Here is an 18,464-nt window from a genome sequence, read left to right on the forward strand (position 1 = left end):
TAATATCATTAGTACAGGTGTGGAAAGATGGTAGCCACAATCATGATATGCAGAAAACATGTGACCCTACCTGTTTAAAACTTGTGGGGAGTGGGTACACAGACTAAAAAGTCTACCTTCAATCGCAGGGATTAATGTCTATGCAGCTAACCTTGGACTCAATTCAAGTTTCAATTATGTAAGTGTATTTCATCAGTAACGTGTGGCTTCTTACCATTTGTCACTGTCACACCAACATAATTACACCAACTTGTATTAGGAAAATTTGTTTTGTTTTCCTATGATATAGATTTATTTCCTAATTTAAATGCGTGTGAATATCTTGTAACATCCCAATTTTTCGTAAATAAATTTAAAAAGCTTTTTAGTAAAAATAAATAAATAAATAAATATAGAGTAAATAATAGGCTGAGTACCCTAGGTATAAATAGTTATGTTAAGTCAGCTGCCTCCTTTTGGCCTCATTTTCGTTTTTTCTCTTCTCCTCTCAAAACCTTTTCTTCTTCCCGCAGCCCACCAAACCTGTTTCAGTAAAACGACAATCTCGAACTCGTTCACCGTTGGATCGTCGTGAAATTTGAGTATCATGTTCGCAACCCAATTCCGAACATTCTCACCGTTGGGAATTTCAAAATCATATCTGAGCTTAGAGAAAAGCCCTTCGCATTGTAGCATTTTAATTTCCCGCAGAAACCCAAAACTATCTCGATAAAACTACGATCCCGGTTTCGTTAGCCGTTGTATTTTCATGAAATTTGGATATGTTGTTCGAAATTCAATTCCGCACGCTTCCACCGTTGGGATTTGTGAGACAATATTCGTGGAGGAAGAAAAAGGAATCGCATGAAGACAGTACAAGTGGAGGTTTCAATCTTTTCTCCGTCTCTATGACGTTTGAGAATTCTATCGGAGCAGTCAGAGGAATAATTGAAAGAATTTCAGGGAACCGCTAGAGATGTTGCTATCGCTGGCTGAAGACACGTGAGTCCGCTCAGAGGTAAGGGATGAGTTATTTACAATTGGGGATTAGTGAGAACATGTGTAGGGATCCTTAGAGGATTAAATTGGGGTTTTATTTTGGGATGTTTGTTAAATTACAATTTTTTTTCCTTATGATTATAAATAAAATATTGATGTCCTGGTGAAGATTGCTTGATAAATTGTGCTCTTGATATTTGTATGTTTTGACCTATGATTTTGATATAATTGTGTAATATTATTTGAGGGATTTTAGTCCTCATGTTGTGATGGTCTTTTATATAAATTGTTATATTGAGGATATGAAATGATGATTCAAATTGTGAGTATGTGATGAATTGTAGAATAACATGTTACTTTGAGATTATAATATTGTTATTGAGATTGAGTATAAGTGTAAAGTTGAACATGTGTTAATTTGTGAGATACATGTAAACATGTGATGGTGGATTGTCACACTATGAGATGTGAAATTGTGAATGAGTTCTAGTTGTGGATAAGTGTGTAGTTAACACTTGATGTGAAATTACTTGTGTTGTAAGCTATGAATTGTACAATAACCCGACCAGTGTTATCTTGAGAAAAGCGTTGATGCGCAGTGTTAAAGAGAAAATGTAGGTTTCCTATTTAGGAACCAGTGTTAAATCGTAGCGCAATTGTGTTGAACGTGTTTAAAACACGAGTGTAAGGTCGTGGGTGTTGTATAATTCATGAGCAGTGTCTGCATGCAAAAAATTATTTTAGGGGTTGGACCTGAATCAGGAGGGAGAGGCCCTGACGGACTCTTCGGAGTGTAGGCCTTGGGGGTCACCGGGTTTGACTGCTCCTTTAAGCCTATGCTGATCTCATATGGTTGGAGCATTCTCGTAAAACATCGTGACCCTGACTGGTCTCCCTATGATCTTACTTAGTGAGAGTGACCTGACAAACCCATGGTGTGGTGTGTCTTGTTATGTACTCCTAAGCGCCCCAGGGTGGTTTTTCACTGACATGGTACCACATTGCATATAGGATTGAGTCTTAGCATAACTATTGCATATGCTTGCTAATTGATGTGTTATTATATCTTGATCGAAGTGTGAGATTCTTGTGTAATGTGATTGATAATTGAAAAGTGAATTTTGAATGACCAAGTGGTGAAGTTACGTGAGCTATGTTTAAGCAAGCGGTATCTCATTTATATAATATGTATATTTAATTGTCTTGTTTCTCTATTAGCTAGGAATGTGATAACTCACTCCCTGTATGTTGTTGTGTTTGGATCCTGTGATGATCTTGAACTTGTGTTCGGGGGAGCAGATGAATAGGTGGATGACTATGAAGAACCTTATGCTAGAGGACACGGGAACACAACGCTGTGATAGGATGTGACATTAGGATATAGGTTTTATATTAATTGTATGAAGCTTAGACGACCTTGTTGAGTCGAGAATACTTTATTATTTATTTGGAAAAGTTTGAATATGATGTAGAAGAAAATGAATGTGAGCCTTTTTCCCCTTTGAAAGACTTGTTTAAAAAAAATGTTTTAAAAATACTTTTAATTAATATTTGAATTTTTTTTTATTCCTTATTAGTATATATGTGAGGGGTAGAGGGTGTCACATATCTCACCTACAAATTTAATATTCTTATATAAATTCTGTTGAATTTTTAACACACGTATATATAGAAAAAATTTGGGAATTCGATAATAAAATTATAAGTTTTCTTATATATTAAATAAGTAAAAAAATCAAGATAATTTAATTCAATTAATTTAACAAAGTGTTTGAATTATTGTTAATTTCTTTATATATGTCTTCAATTCCAAAATAAAAAAAAAATTAAGTGAACAAAATACACTTTAATAGAATATCATTTACTATTTAACTTCTACGCTGCAAATGTTTAATCAATACACATCTTTTTATAAAGCGTAGAAGTTTTGCCTTATGCTCATTTTTTTTATTTTTAATTATCTCATATTTTCGCAAGCCAAGATGTCACAATTCACAAACTTGTATCAACAATCATAATTAACGTAAAAAGCATGTTAGTGGCACAATAAGAACAATTGTGAATAGAGAGAAATAATTCATTTACAATAGATAAAAATATATTGCGCTGATCCATTTAAGTTTTGTCAAACTTTTTTTATTTAATTTTTTTTATAAATGTTGAATACTTTCAATCTAACTACTAAAATGAAAATTCATAATAATTAAGTGTACAAACTTTCGTATAAGATGAGAGGATTGAATATTTTCAATCTAACAACTAAATTTTAACATCATTAAATTACGATGATCAATGAGCGAATTTATGAGCAATTATTACTTTCAAGATGAATTTAAGAAAATATAAGGTTCCTTTTTTTTTCACTTCTCAATAATACTTCCTTTATTCTTCTACATTAATTTTTTTCTTACTTAACTTTGGTTCCAAAATGGCCTTTAAAAAAATGGTTCCAAAATGGAGAAGTATGGATCATGTAAAAGGGGATTTTATTTAAATTTACTATAAGAAAACATGGTAGAACATGAGTTTGTGTTTGATTCATTAACTGGTTATGCTTTTTTTTTATTATTATTTTAGAGATTTTTGCCTCACCACAGCAATAGTGAATATGTGTTTTTCTTCCAATAAAATAAACTAGTGCTACAATTCTAGTTTTTACATGACATAAGACAAAATGTTTATTTTTTATATAACTAAAATTCATAATAAATCATCTTTTGTATTCATATAACTAAAATCATTTTAGAGATTCACAATGTTTATTTTAGTTATATTACAATAAATATTTATAAAAATTATATTTTGTATTCACAATGAACAATTTAAATTATAATATATAGTTATTTTTAATTATTGACATTTTTATAAAAAAATATTAAAATTCAATTCAAAGAGAGAAATAAAAGAGGATATATTAAAAGGGATAGGTAATTAAGAATATCAAGTGTACAAATAAAGATAAAGGGGTGATAGATAGTTGAAGGATAAATTTTTTAGCTTATTGTGGAGATATGTGTAAAATATACATCCAAAGCAGAAAAGAGAAGTAATGTTGAAATGGCTAATTAAGAATAGGAGGAAAGTGGAACTCTTATTCTAAAATGGAGATAAACATGGCAATGCTAAAACAAATTTTATCTAATCTCACATGAAACTCATACATGGGAAAAAAAATAGGTATAATTCTATTCTTTTAACTGTGGAAAACAAAAACATTATGGAGGAGTCAAACACAAGCTCATTCACTCATAACAACCACCCTATTGAATTAAGCGTCTATGTGCCAAAAGAATCAAGCTACCACATCTCTACCATTAGAAGAATGGAGAATAATTGGCAATAAATTTCTTCTTTTGCCTCATACTTATTCACTCATTACCTAAATTGCTAGTCACCCCTATTGAAACATGTCCCAAATGAACCAAGCCACTACCACAAATTCCCATAACCATTGTATATCTGCCATCAAAAGATTAGAAATGAATGAACCTTTTTTTTTTTATCCCCGCACGTCCTTATCCTCCCCTATGTTTTTTCTTTCTATGAAAACAAATAGAATCATCCTCCCAATTGTATAGCCTTTTAATGGATTCCAACTTCCAAGTGAGACCAGAAAAATAATATCTTTTAATTACATTACTCTTACCTCGTTTTGGAATTGAAGATCAAGAGAGAGAAAAATAACAAAAACGAAAGAAGAAGCACCGACAAGAAGAAGAAAGCAGGGAAACATTTTATTTTAAGTTCATTTTAGTCACTAATTTTATTATAAATTATAAATTATAATTTTGTCTTCTGTTTGCTCAAAATGAGACCATTTAAGAATGCTTAGCTGTCAACTTATTTCAATCAATTAATGTTGCATAATATGGTTTCATTTAAAGATGAATGGAACTGACAAGACAGAAAATGCTAATTAAGTTTAAGAACCAAATTAAGAGGGGAGGGGGATGAGATAAAGAATAAAAGTAAAACTTAAAATAGTTAAGCAAAAATTCACAGGTCATATTCGATACTAGTGTTATATCAACTTATTATAAGAATGAATAAAGTACAACATTTTCGATACTTTTGGCATTATTATTAATTAAAATTATTGGGTTCTCACGATATTTGATATTAATATTCAATAATGACCTCTATTGTGTAAGTTAATGAAGTAAAATTCTACCGACCGATAAAAAAGAAATTCTAATTTTAAATTTAATTAAAAGAATAGTACCAAAAATACATTAAAAATCACAGATGAACTTTGTCCCTTATTTTTGGACTACAAAATTTTACTGGAATTATACATTTTCTTCAAATAGAAGATATGTTCTATTGATAAATAAAAAGCTGCTAATTATTTTTTTACACCAGCATCTTTTTAAAAGCTGCATTTTAAACATTATTATTATTATTATTATTTAATTCAAGATTAATTCAAAAGCTGTTGAATACAAATATTGCTTTTGTCTTCAACCAAATAATTTTTTTAGCAAATCAATTATACACATAAATAATATTTAACTAAATATCTGTTCACATTTAATCAAAACACACAAGTTCTTTTTAAATAAAGCTTTAAGTAAATTAAGTAAATATTTTCTATTAAAAATAACCAAAATAAGTTAAATTAATTAATCTAGTTTGTTCAAAGTTTAAAGAGTTTTAGGGAGAACCTGATTAGCCATACAACAAATTTTCAGTGAAATATAGAAATAGAAGTACTACTAGCTATTAATTTATTAATTTAAAAATCTTTCACAGGAAGCTTGTGCAACAGAGAATTTCACTTGGTTTTGTACTCCTAAAAATCCTGATCCACAAGTTTCCTGAAATCATGCACGGATGGGCTTCACTGGCACTTGACTGTCTCCACTAGAGCAAGGCAAAGCATGCAGTTACCAGGCAACAATCATCAAAATCAGGAACCTGTCTGTCTTGACCCACCACCCTTTTGTAATTAATAACGTTGTTATATGATTTGATGGTAAACCATGCAAACCATTGCAATGAGTTAACTAATGACATTGTTATCCGATTTGATGGCAAACCGTGGTAACCAATGAGTTATGATGACCTTACACGGTGAGATGACACAAGAATAGAATCCAGCTATAGGAGATCATTGCTCTTATTATGATTTAAATGTAAACAATACTTTTCTAACAACTTTTCTATCACTTAATAATAAAAAAAAATATTTTGAGAAGTGTTTATAAGGACATTTGTTCTTAATATTTCCGTTACTATAGTTATTATATCTTTTTTAAACCCAAGAATCCTGAGTCGGTAGTTCAGTACCAATTTCTTTAGATCCATTTACGCAATTGACACATTTCAACATATGTATTCTTACGGGTAAAAATTAATGCTGATGTTTGTTCTAGCAACTAGCTTAATTAATAACTTTAAATTTGAGTCTTTAAGTATACATGGTTATGTTATGCTGTTTGCCTCTTAGGAATTTTGACGAGAAATAATTTATTAGTGAAAGATTTTATGTTCGATTTCTTTCGTGTATAAAATTTTATTGGAGCAACAGTAATTACGCATCACAAGAAAATTAACCTATGATGCAGTAGGTTAAAAAATATCTTTAGTCTCTAACTTAAGACCAAAAGAAAAGAAAAGATTTTGTTATTCATGATAACTCTGATTCGAATAAAATTTCTTCCAAGGTAAAAATATACATGTGGTTTCTTTTATAAAAAGAAGTTGCATACCTCCAATTTATATCCAATAGCTTAACCAACTCAATCGTAGGGAACTCTGTCTAAGGAACCGGTAATTATACAGGGAATCAATACACTATTAGGCATTTTGAATTCCTAGGCGAATGCCAAAAATATAATTGTAGGCTTCATCATTGTATTGTATCTGGTGGAGTATCTAACATTTATCTCCCTCAAGAGTTCCCATTCTCTCACTGTGTGTTTCTGCGTAATATACGTCAGACAACATAAGAATTAAGAACTACGCCAATAAAGAAAAATAATGCAGAAGCTACAAATTATAACATCAGCTGTACGCACGCTCGTGTTAGTATGTTAGTGTCAATTTTAAGAAATTATAATAATTATAACTTCCACATCTAATGAGTGATTTCATACATCTCAAGAAAAAAAATTAATCCACTGTAGACAGACCTATAATAGTCTAAAAAAAAACTGGATAAAGAAAATGACAACCTAGATTTTCCCTCCAAGAATGTAAAATCGCCAATTTTCATATCAGATTCAGAAGAAAATATATATCTCTTAGGGGAGGAGAGAGAGAATTATAGTGTATGTAACTTTGGTAAAAATAAATAAATAAATCCATAAACTAGTTAAAGCAGTAGTAGTTGAACTGGAACATAAGCCTTCTCAAACACGCATAACTGTAATAATAATCATCACAAACACCATAAACAAAGAATAGTAGTAATACTCAGAAGAGAGGAAGAATAGACAATATGGAGTTTTCTATTGAAGCTTATTTAAGATACTAATATAATCAGATGAGATGAGCATAAGAGAGAAGGACCTAGAATAGGCTCTAAACAGGAATGGATGATGAATTTTCAACAGGGATCGTGAAACTTTGAACAGTTGCCATCAAAATACCGAGGACTATAGACAGAAGTAATGGATGCTCGTGAAGTCACATCCAATAGATAATGAGGAGTTATTTTCAAGTTTGCATTTTATTTTCAAATAAAATGCACAAGGTTGTACCCCTGTTTTCTAGAAAACAAATTAATTTAAAAAAAATCCCAAAAATGAAAAATAAAAAACACATAAATTGCAATGCTGCAACAAAACATGAGAATATGCTTAAGAACAATTAATTCTTCCACATAAAATCAATGCTTCAAACAAATAACATAAATCCTTTAATCAGCCACTGAACTCTAAATGAGAGGAAAAACAAATATGAAATATATGAATTGATTATGCTGTAAGCACTACTGCATTGCTACGTGTGGGTAGCTTTGTGAATAACAGTATTCGCACATGCATTCTGGTCACAACTGCCTAGGTTGTTGCATGTAAGTCTATGCATGGCTGCCTGAATTCAAAATGAGTAACTTGTGCTGTTGTGATATCCAATAGTTGAATAAATAGCATGTTGCCTTAATAATAAGGCAGAAATATAAGTTGACCACAACTGAAATTTACTTCCAATTCAGATCCTATGTTTCCATCTCATATCCCCCCAAACATGAAGCAACATCAATCATGAAAAGCTCAACTCAAGATAGAACGGAAACTACCATGCTACAAAATTGGCATCATGCATACATATTATCAGTACATTGGCCTTTTCAGTTGGAAACTGGAAAGCCTTAACCATCTAGTCCATCATAGATTTAAGTTTAAAACAGAATTTTAAATTTCAGATATATGGATTATAGCAAGTCGCATTTATACCATATTAATTTTAAGAGAAAAATAGAGTGAATAACAGCTTTTACATTAAGACTGTTAGAGAGAGAGAGAGAGAGAGAGAGAAAGGAAAAAGAATACAATCACATGCTTTTATTCAACAGCTTAAACTATTTACGAAGGTTGGTTTTTGACATGAAATGATGGCTTCTATGACCATGTGACCATGAGTTCAATCTTAGCTATCCCTTTCTTCTAAATAAGAAATTGAATTCCACATGTCAAGCCAAAAAGGCTCGTGTGGAGAGCATGATATATACACATATATATCATGTGCTGTCAAGAGCCAACTCTGCAATTGTGAAAAGCAAAAGCTGAATATTGTCCCTTACTCCAGATTGATTGCTGTCCATGTTGATCCTAGTGCACCTGAAGCCAGACTACCAGTTAATTGCTAAGCAGGGATACTTTAATAATATCAGGGCCAAGGCACAAAAGAGAAGCTTGTCTAGACTACCTACAGATTTGATTTCTATTAAGTAGGAAATACGAGTAGTGCTCCCTGAGCAGAATAGACGCATTATTCATACATTTGTATATACGTACATTTATATGGATAGCATAAAAAATTATAATTAATTCTGAGAAGTTACTCCATTTGTAATTTACAACTTAAAATTTAAATAAATCTAAAACAGACAATTAAACAAATAATCAAATCAAGGGAATAACCATACATACCGGACGTAAAGGAAGTCCAACGGGGCTAAGAAGCGGTGCCACAATATGGTCCCGAGGATGATGATATCGACAAGCTAATCCAAATTTACAGTCCCCTGTTCTCAGATAGTATTGGCATTCGGGTTCACCGGGTCTTTCAGGAAAAAATCGATCCTTCAGGCTGCTTCCTGAAGGGCCGGTAGTAGAGGACAGAGGAGTATATGGTCTAGCAAAAGCTGATGTTGGCGATGACAACTGGGTCACTCCGTATAAAGAAGTGGCCCCAACAGCAGGTTGAGTGCCAGGAGATAGCACAGGACTTACAGGTGCCTGCACTGATTTAAAAACATCAGAATAAAGCAGCTGCTGAAATGAAGAAAAAATTGACTTTTCTCTACACACACATGCCCCTCTCACCGAATAATGACTCCATCCAGGAAATTGGACAACCCCTGGAGAAAGAAGTACAGGACCATACGCCCCTTGTACATATGAACCAGGCAATACAGGAGGCCTGGCCACTCTCAAGCTTGTGGAAGCTCCTCCATACTGTTCAGGAAGAGGAACTGTAGGAGACTGCACCTGTTGATAAAATTGAGGTGCAGAAGTTGGCAATGATGTGCCAGCAGGTTGAGGATGATGGAATTTACAAGATATACCAAATTTGCACTGCCCCGTTTTCAAATAGTAGGAGCACTCTTTCTCACCCTGTTTAAACAAAAGGCATGGTTTAACCAATTGCATTATTTTCTGTAGGTAACATGGATGAGCAGAAGAGCAAAACGAAGAGTCATACCAGCCGTAACGGGTATCCATAAATATTTAGTGGAGCTTGGCTTAAATATCCACCTCCATTTTTTGGATGGTGGAATTTACAAGATGCACCAAATTTACAGGTTCCGGTCTTTAAATAATACTGCTCATCAGAAAGAACAAGAATTAGTATAACCATTTTAAATCGGAAAGATAGCAATTTCCAGATTTTACATTGAAAAAATCATTTAAGGAAAAAAAAAAAAACTATACCTGACACGGAGGTTCCCCCACCCTTTCTGGGTAGTCCCCTGTAGCTCTTACTGCCGCAGCAACCTAAGCAACATTTGACTCAACTGAGTCAATTCATACTTATACACTTTAGCAATATGATGGAATGAAAAACTAGTTATCTACATAAACATTCTGCTCATCCTTTTTCCTTTCTAAAATGGGTTTATGCGACACAAAAAACAGCTTATCATCAAAGCTGGCTTCTCGCTTCAAATTGAGAATGTCAAAATTCACTTCCACCAAAAACTAAACTAAACAATAAGTGAACATGGGATAACAGCATTGACCTTTAGTAAAACCAGGGGCAAAAAAGGCATGAAATTACTAAAACGAACAGCAGCAAGACTCTTCCATGAAACTATAACCTAATGCAGATATCTCAAAACGATGGAAAGTGTTACCGCAGCACGATCGCGAGGGTGATTGAAACGACACCTGTCACCATATCCACACACACCAGTCCGCATGTAATACACACAATTCGGCACGCCGGGTCGCTCCGGGTAAGATTCGACACCACCCAGCGTCAAATGCCACATCGATTCTACACCAAAAATAAAAAAAAAAAAACCCTAATTAGAATAGAGAAACAAAACCTCCTAACTTCCAAACTAAGGAAACCCTAACAGAAGGGGAAGAAGAGAGAAACAGACCTTCGAGAGCAGTGTCGGTGCCCCATTCGGGCTGGTTCAGCGGGTTGGATCCATTTCTGGCGGGGGCCCGACCGTACAAGTCCATGGAAACGGGTTGTTTGAAGTGAAGAATCGGAGAGAGGGGAATTTTCACAGCTTCACTGTACAGAGCGTGTGACTAGGACTGTAGGGTGTGGTGTGATGGGCTTTTCAGCTCGATTTTCTTTCTGTGTTAAATTAATTAATTAATTAATTTTCGGCTTTTCTGCGTACCCGCCAAATACAGCAAAATGTTATTATGCTCGCGGAATATATTCCTAGTTTAAAACGGAAAACGGAGTTCTAACTTAACTCATCCTTTGTCAAATGACGCAAGTGTCCTTCCGCTTATCATCACCTTCTAAACTATTCTTTGGTTCGGACTTGGGAGAAGGTTTCAAGTTAGTTTTCAACAAGTTTTATATTTGGGATATGATCTTCTATTTGAAGGAGTGGTTAACAGTAAGCTATAGAAACTCTGATGTTCAAAGTCAATAAGAGCAATTGTTCAGAGGTAATAAGAAAAGAGTTATACATGGTTTGCGATGTATTATATTTAAACTTATTAAAATATTATTCTTATTTTAACTTTTGGTTTATTTGATTCAAATTAACAATCTAAACTGAATTATTTGTAAATTTTAATTAAATTGAGTTTGAAGTAGAGAAGAAAAAAGAGATTCGTAATGAATTTAAGTTTAATTTTGAGTTAAATCTATTCTTATCTAATTTTATTTTGTAATTCAGATTTTAAATACAATGATTTTTTTTCTCTCTGTATTAAATAGAGACAGTTAATTTATTGGCTCGTCAAGTATGATTCTAAGCATCAAGACACATTTTTGAACTTATTTCACTACCCTTATCAATTAGTTATGTTGATTTTATTTGATAAAATGAGAGTTGTTCATATTAGAGTTTAGTTTTTTTCTTTTTCTATTTCTCATGTATATATATAAAAAAATTAGAGGTAGTCATAGTTACCAGAAGATTAGTGAGACAATTTGGTCATTTTAGTTGGGGTTGGTTACTTTTTGATTGATCTTCTCAAATGCTAAGTTTCTTTTCTTTTTCTTTATGTGGGGACAAGAAAAGGGTTGTCAATGAAATTTTGGAATTGTTTGATGTCCTATTTAGAAACCTAAGTAATTATGCAACCATAAGTATCGTTTCAGACCGTGTGGCTCTTTATCTTTTATAAATAGGTATTGTTATTGTACTATTATTGTTATTTGCGTGTTTATATATGCTGCCTCTAATTTTATCACATGCTTTCAATGTTTTTTCTTGTTTACTCTACAACAGAGTATTTTATTATTGAAAAAGGCCATAGAAGCCTAAGAAACGTGAAATGAAAACTGGATGGAAAGTATAATATACTATGAAATTTAAATATAGGCTTCTTTTACAAAAATGAAATTAAAATATATGTATCTAATAACTTTATTAAGACTTTGATTCGAGGGAGTTTAGGGAAAAATAAATTTAAAGACGAAAAGATGGTCAAAATACAAAAATTTAAAATCTTCAATTGTTTGTATCAAGATGAAATGAGGGAAAGAAAAGAATTAATAAAACCCATATAAAAAAATACTCTAATTTAAAATGGGGTGTGCGTGTATTATTCATTTTGTCCTAAATAGGTTACACATATTTGAAAATTTAATGATAATCCACTTTTCATATAATAAAAATAAATTTATATTATCGTAAATAGAATTAGTATCTTAAATCTTAATTTTTTTTAAAAAAATTATTTTTATAATACGCATCTTTCAAATTTTTCATATAAAATCAGATTAATATTTCTTACATCTTTATTGTTTAAGTTTTTTTTTTAATTCCGACACTGCTCAAATATTGCAGTAAAATATTTATAAACTACCAATAAATAAATTTTCTATTACGTTAATTTTTAAAATTTATTGAAATTAACATTAACATTAATATTTTGTATTTTTAATTTAATTTCTATTTAACAAATTAATTTTTTGAATATTGATTTTTATTCATATTTTAAATATTTTTATAGATTAAAAAATATTTGTCAATAAGCAAATAATATGTGCATAATTGCATATAGTACAACGGCTCGTACTGTTTAAATTTAATAGCATCAAGGGAAAAAATACCAACATCTCTTTCCCTCCAAGAGTGTAAGATCAAATCGCCGATTTGTGCATTAGATTTATAAGAGAATGATACTGTAAATTTCGTAAGAAATAAAATAAAAAGACATTTCTTCTATAAGCCAGTTAAGTATGGGGAAAATGGCAAGTACTAAAAACCAGTAGCAAAACTGGAACTTATGCCCTCTTGTAAAGAGTATGAACTAGGCTCTGTCTCAAACATTTAGAAATGTAATGATAATATAATCACACAAACGCCTTAAATAAAGGTATAATAATAATATTCAGAAGAGAGAACGAATAGACAATATGAAGTTTTCTATTGAAGCTTATTTGAGATAATAATATAATCAGATGGGGTGAGCATAAGCATAAAAGAGAATAATGACCTAGTATGGCTTCTAAACAGAATTGGACGATGAATTCTCAACAGCGATAGAGAAACTTTGAACAGTTGCCATCAAAATACTGAGGACTATAGACAGAAGTAATGAAGGCTTGTGAAATCACATCCAATATATAACGAGGACTTATTTTCAAGTTTGTACGAGTCAGGTCAACGTATTTCACCGCTTTGTCTGGTGCTTCTGCTACTGTTTGGAGGGGCATTACTCTGACTTGAGAGTTGCACATCAGATAGCGAGACAGACCCACCTTGTGAGAAAATTAGACCGACAGAAGTACCAGAACTATTTCCAGAAGAAGGTATTCTGGCTGAAAAGGATTCCTTTTTGGACCCTGACATCAGTTCAGGCCGAAGGTCTGAAGACGTTGTTGAAGGAGCCAACTGAGACAGCAAAGACCCAACTGGGTATGGAGTGACTGGCACATCGATGAGAGAAGATGCCGATGGACTGTATCGCATAGATCCCAAAGGATGGTCAAATTTGCAAGTGGAGCCGAATTTGCAATGCCCATTTTGCAAATAAAATGCACAAGGTTGTAACCCCTGTTTTCTAGAAAACAAATTTATTAAGAAAAAATCCCAAAATAAAACAACACAAATTGCAATGCTGCAACAAAACATGAGAATGTGCTTAAGAACAATTAATCCTTCCACATAAAATTAATGCTTCAAACAAATAATATAAATCCTTTAATCAGCCACTGAACTCCAAGAGCCAGTGAGAGGAAAAACAAATATATGATTTGATAAGCTATAATGACTGCTGCTACATGTGGCTAACTCCATCGTGAACGATTGTATTTGCACATGCATTGTAGTCACAACTCACAAGTGTGCACAACTGGATACGGTGTTGCATCTGAAATCCATGCAGGGCTACCTGAATTCAAGAGGAATAACTTGTTCTGTCGTGTATCCAATTGTTCTGTTAAATAGCATTTTTCCTCAATAAGCAGAAAAATAGTTGACCATGATCAAAATTTACTTGCAATGCAATAATGAAACCAAATCCTTTCTGCTGTAGCCCCGGTTCAGATACTATGTTTTCATCTCATATTTCCCCCAAACGTAATGCAACATCAAACATGCAAAACTCAAGATAGAATTGAAACTACTGTGCTACAAATTTAACATCAAATACATCATCACTATATTGGCATTCATACTTGGAAATGGAAATGTCTTAACTATTCAAATTTTAGACATATAAGTAACACAGAAAATCACATTAATATCATATTAACTTGAAAATAAAAATAGAGTAAATGGATGGTTTTACATTAGGACTGTGTATGTGGGTGTCACAAGCTTTTTGGAAGGTTGATTTTTGACATGAAATGAGGACTTCAATGACCAAAAGTCTCTTGTGTGGATGGCATGTGTGTGTAAAATCAATCATGTGCTGTCAAGGACCGACTCTGCAATTGTGCAAAGTAAAAGTTGTACATTATCTCTTACTCCAGATTGACTGCTGCCCATGTTGACCCTAGTGCAACTGAAGCCAGGTGAGTTAAATACTAAGCAGGGATACAACAATACTATTAGGGCCCAATGCACAAAAAGAGCAGATTGTCTATAGTACCTACAGATTTTGATTTCTAAAAAAGATTGAAATACAAGTAGCATTCCCTGAGCATAATAAATGTGTTATTCACACACCTGTATAAGTACATTTACTTGGCTAACATCAGACAGTCTAACCGTAAAGTATCATAAACATAAAATTTAACTGAATCAAGAAATTAAACAGACGATTAAATAATCACATCAAGTGAGTAACCACATACCGGACGTAAAGGAAGTCCCACAGGGCTAAGAAGTGGCCGTGCCACAATATGATCGCGAGGATGATGATATCGACAAGCTAATCCAAATTTACAGTCCCCTGTTCTCAGATAGTATTGGCATTCGGGTTCACCCGGTCTTTCGGGATATAATTGTTCCTTCGGGTTGCTTCTTGAAGGGTCAGTGGTAGAGGGCAGCGGTGTGTATGGTCTAGCAAAAGCTGATGTTGGTGATGACAACTGGGTCACTCCATATAAAGAAGTAGCCCCAACAGCAGGTTGAGCGCCAGGAGATGGCACAGGACTTACAGGTGCCTATACCAATTTAAAAATGTCAGAATAAAGCAACTCCTAAAATGAAGAAAAAATTGACCTTTCACCACACACACACATATCCCTCTCACCGAATAATGACTCCATCCCGGAAATTGGACAACCCCTGGGGAAAGAAGTACAGGACCATAAGCCCCTTGCACATATGAACCAGGCAATATAGGAGGCCTGGCCACTCTCAAGCTGGAGGAAGCTCCTCCATACTGTTCAGGCAGAGGAACAGTAGGAGACTGCACCTGTTGATAAAATTGAGGTGCAGATGCTGGCAATGATGTGCCAGCCGGTTGAGGATGATGGAATTTACAAGATATACCAAATTTGCACTGCCCCGTTTTCAAATAGTAGGAGCATTCTTTCTCACCCTGTTTAAACAAAAGGCATGTTTTAACATTGCATCATTTGCTGTCAATTACACGAGGCAGAAGAAGAGCAACAAGAAGTGTCATTATCATACCGGCCGTAACGGGTATCCGTAAACATTTAGTGGAGCTTGGCTTAAATATCCACCTCCATTTTTTGGATGGTGGAATTTACAGGATGCACCAAATTTACAGGTTCCAGTTTTTAAATAATACTGCTCATCAGAAACACCAAGTATTAATAACCACATTGAATTGGAAATGTAAGAAGAAATTTTTTAGAATTTATATAGAGCAAATCATTTAAAGGGGGAAAAAAACTATACCTGACACGGAGGTTCCCCCACCCGTTCTGGGTAGTCCCCTGTAGCTCTTACTGCTGCAGCAACCTAAGCCATAGTTGTCTCAATTGAGTCAATTCATATCTATACACTTTATCAATAAGATGGAATAAAAACCTATTCATCTACATTCTTATAATCCATTTTGGTTTATGCAACACGAAAACCAATCTACCCTCTAAACTCTACTCTGAGTTTGAAAGGACACTCCCCATTGAGAAAGTAAAAAAAGTCAACTCCCCCTTTCTTGCCAAAAACGCATGGACAAAACAATGACCTTTAGAAATAACACCAACAGTCAACACCAGGGGCAAAAAAGGCATGAAAATAACACCTACTACTAATACCAAGAGCAACAAGACACTTCCATTGAATTCTAACCTAATGCAGATTATCTCAATTCTCAAAGTGATGGGAAAGTGTTACCGCAGCACGATCACGAGGGTGATTGTAACGACACCTGCCACCATATCCACACACACCAGTTCGCATGTAATACACACAATTCGGCACGCCGGATCGCTCCGGGTAAGATTCGCCACCACCCAGCGTCAAATGCCACATCGATTCTACACCAAAAACCAAAAACCCTAATTAGAATAGAGAAACAAAAACCCCTGACCTAGCAGAGCCTAACTTCCACACTGAGGAAACCCTAACAGAACGGGAAGAAAAGAGAAACAGACCTTCGAGAGCAGTGTCGGTGCCCGGTGAGCTCCATTCGGGTTGGTTCACCGGGTTGGGTCCATTTCTGGCAGGGCTCCGACCGTACAAGTCCATGGAGATGGGTTAGTGTTTGGGTGTTTAAAGTTTGAAGCGAAGAATGAATCCCGTTGCCACTCTAGAATGTTCTGGAAGATCGGAGAGCTCCGGTGTTGTCTCCTCGTTGCGAACCCGAGAGAGAGACACGGGTTTTTCTCACACTTTCACTGTAACAGAGAGTGTGTAGGTTTAATGGGTTTGGTTTGGTGAGTATTTGTGTTTTCTCTCTCTATATATATATAGTAGGACTGTACGGTGTTTGATGCGGTTGTTCACTGTGTTGCGCTTTTCAGCTCGATTTTCCTTCTCTGTTTTTTTTTTGTATTAATTAATTTCGTGTTTTTGCTTTTTTGACGATTTGGGTTTGTGCGTACCCGCCAAATAGCGCAAAATCTTATGTAGTTTAAAACCAAAAAAATAGGGAAAGTGGTGACTTAACAGGTAACCGACACTCTTCCCCTCTGAAATGACGCAAATGGCCTTCGCTTCATTATGGTTCAAGTTTTCCACGGTTGTACTTATATTACCAGTGAGTGTGAGACTCATTTTTTATTACAGCAGTAGTTACTCAAACAGTACTGGGACAATATGGTCATTTAATTTATGGTCGAGGACATTTTGACTGGTCTCTTCAAATTCCACCCAGATTGTTTTTCTTTCCATTTTTCCTTTCTTTAGGTGGGGACAGAGGAGAGTTATTAATGGAATTGGGAGTTGTTTCATGTCCTATTTAGAAACTTAAATAATTATTACTGTTTCAGACTCTGCCTTTCTATCTTTCTATACATTATTATTTTATTATTATGCATTCAAAATTTTTTAATGGATAGAGAAAGAATTTAACTTTCTTTCATGGCTTTAGCATATAATAGTATTTTTTTTTCTTTTAACATTTCTGTCTAATCAACCGAGTAAACAAATTCATTTTTACTATTGTTTCGTTTAATGGAAACAAAAAGAAAGGAAATCAGGTAGAAAGAAAGATATAAAATGAATATATCAGAATTTTATTATTTCTTTGAAAATAAAACTAGAGAAACAAATTTGTGTTTTTATAATACTTTGAATAAGGAACTCACGAACAACTGAAAAAATAAAAAATTTAATGCCATATTTTTTAATTTGTTCATAAAACTTGATTTTTATATTATTTTTATTATGTTTATGATATTATTATTTTGAATATTAATTTATTTTTATATGGGTGAATCCAATAAAATAAATTTTGTCAATAAAAAAAGTGTGCCTAAGAAGTATAAAAAAAAAACTATGTCTAAGAAATCGAAAACAATAATTTTTTTAAAGGATTAACATGTCATTAATTAAATTAATAAGTAAGAGAAATATTTTAGAATTTTAAAAAATTATGAGACCAATTTAGAAACATAAAATAAGGTAAGGACCATTCTTATTTTTTAACCTAAAAAAATTATTTATCATGGGCCATGCTTGACACTAGTTCTCTGTTGTTTTTAATTTTTAGTGTTAGTTGAGACAATAAAAAATCAAATAAAATAAAATCTAAAAGTTTGTTTTTACAACATCGACTAGTAGAGTTGGTGTTGTGACTTGTGACCGA

General features: G+C 33.4%; 2 protein-coding genes across 11 annotated transcripts; both read right to left on the bottom strand.

The window, feature by feature from the left end:
* Window positions 1-8,356: 8,356 nt before the first annotated feature.
* LOC114390695 (zinc finger CCCH domain-containing protein 32-like) lies at window positions 8,357-11,014 on the bottom strand. The gene is made up of 7 exons (XM_028351538.1): window positions 10,754-11,014; window positions 10,502-10,644; window positions 10,080-10,142; window positions 9,850-9,969; window positions 9,471-9,761; window positions 9,075-9,383; window positions 8,357-8,762 (listed from the first exon to the last, which is right to left on the bottom strand). The coding sequence occupies exons 1-7, from the start codon at window positions 10,836-10,838 to the stop codon at window positions 8,754-8,756; spliced, it is 1,020 nt and encodes a 339-aa protein (XP_028207339.1). The 5' UTR covers window positions 10,839-11,014; the 3' UTR covers window positions 8,357-8,753.
* A 2,090-nt stretch (window positions 11,015-13,104) lies between these two features.
* LOC114390703 (zinc finger CCCH domain-containing protein 32-like) lies at window positions 13,105-17,143 on the bottom strand. 10 transcript variants are annotated; one of them, XR_003662001.1, is made up of 8 exons: window positions 16,810-17,140; window positions 16,550-16,692; window positions 16,109-16,171; window positions 15,878-15,997; window positions 15,495-15,785; window positions 15,094-15,405; window positions 14,586-14,792; window positions 13,729-13,849 (listed from the first exon to the last, which is right to left on the bottom strand). XR_003662001.1 is itself a non-coding variant. In XM_028351551.1 (7 exons), exons 1-7 carry the CDS (start codon window positions 16,901-16,903, stop codon window positions 13,457-13,459), a joined length of 1,416 nt encoding a protein of 471 aa, XP_028207352.1. In that variant the 5' UTR covers window positions 16,904-17,139; the 3' UTR covers window positions 13,105-13,456. The 10 variants fall into 10 exon arrangements, 7 of the variants coding, with proteins under 7 accessions (XP_028207352.1, XP_028207370.1, XP_028207361.1 ...); XR_003662000.1 differs by lacking the exon at window positions 13,729-13,849 and adding an exon at window positions 13,916-14,231; XR_003662004.1 differs by lacking the exon at window positions 13,729-13,849 and adding an exon at window positions 14,889-14,965 and having other exon boundaries at window positions 13,916-14,801; window positions 16,810-17,139.
* Between the last annotated feature and the right edge of the window lie 1,321 nt (window positions 17,144-18,464).

This window comes from Glycine soja, chromosome 2 (genome assembly GCF_004193775.1).
Source record: "Glycine soja cultivar W05 chromosome 2, ASM419377v2, whole genome shotgun sequence".
NCBI classification, from domain to species: Eukaryota; Viridiplantae; Streptophyta; class Magnoliopsida; order Fabales; family Fabaceae; genus Glycine; species Glycine soja.

Excerpts from the sequence above, each read along its gene's own strand:
- LOC114390695 (XM_028351538.1), bottom strand. The coding sequence starts at position 10,838 with ATGGACTTGTACGGTCGGGCCCCCGCCAGAAATGGATCCAACCCGCTG. Across the intron at positions 10,645-10,753 it reads CACCGACACTGCTCTCGAAG|AATCGATGTGGCATTTGACG; the intron begins GTCTGTTTCTCT and ends TTTTTGGTGTAG. Across the intron at positions 9,384-9,470 it reads CTGGATGGAGTCATTATTCG|GCACCTGTAAGTCCTGTGCT; the intron begins GTGAGAGGGGCA and ends AAATCAGTGCAG.
- LOC114390703 (XM_028351551.1), bottom strand. The coding sequence starts at position 16,903 with ATGGACTTGTACGGTCGGAGCCCTGCCAGAAATGGACCCAACCCGGTG. Across the intron at positions 15,998-16,108 it reads TGGGGGAACCTCCGTGTCAG|TATTATTTAAAAACTGGAAC; the intron begins GTATAGTTTTTT and ends TCTGATGAGCAG. Across the intron at positions 15,786-15,877 it reads ACGGATACCCGTTACGGCCG|GGTGAGAAAGAATGCTCCTA; the intron begins GTATGATAATGA and ends TTGTTTAAACAG.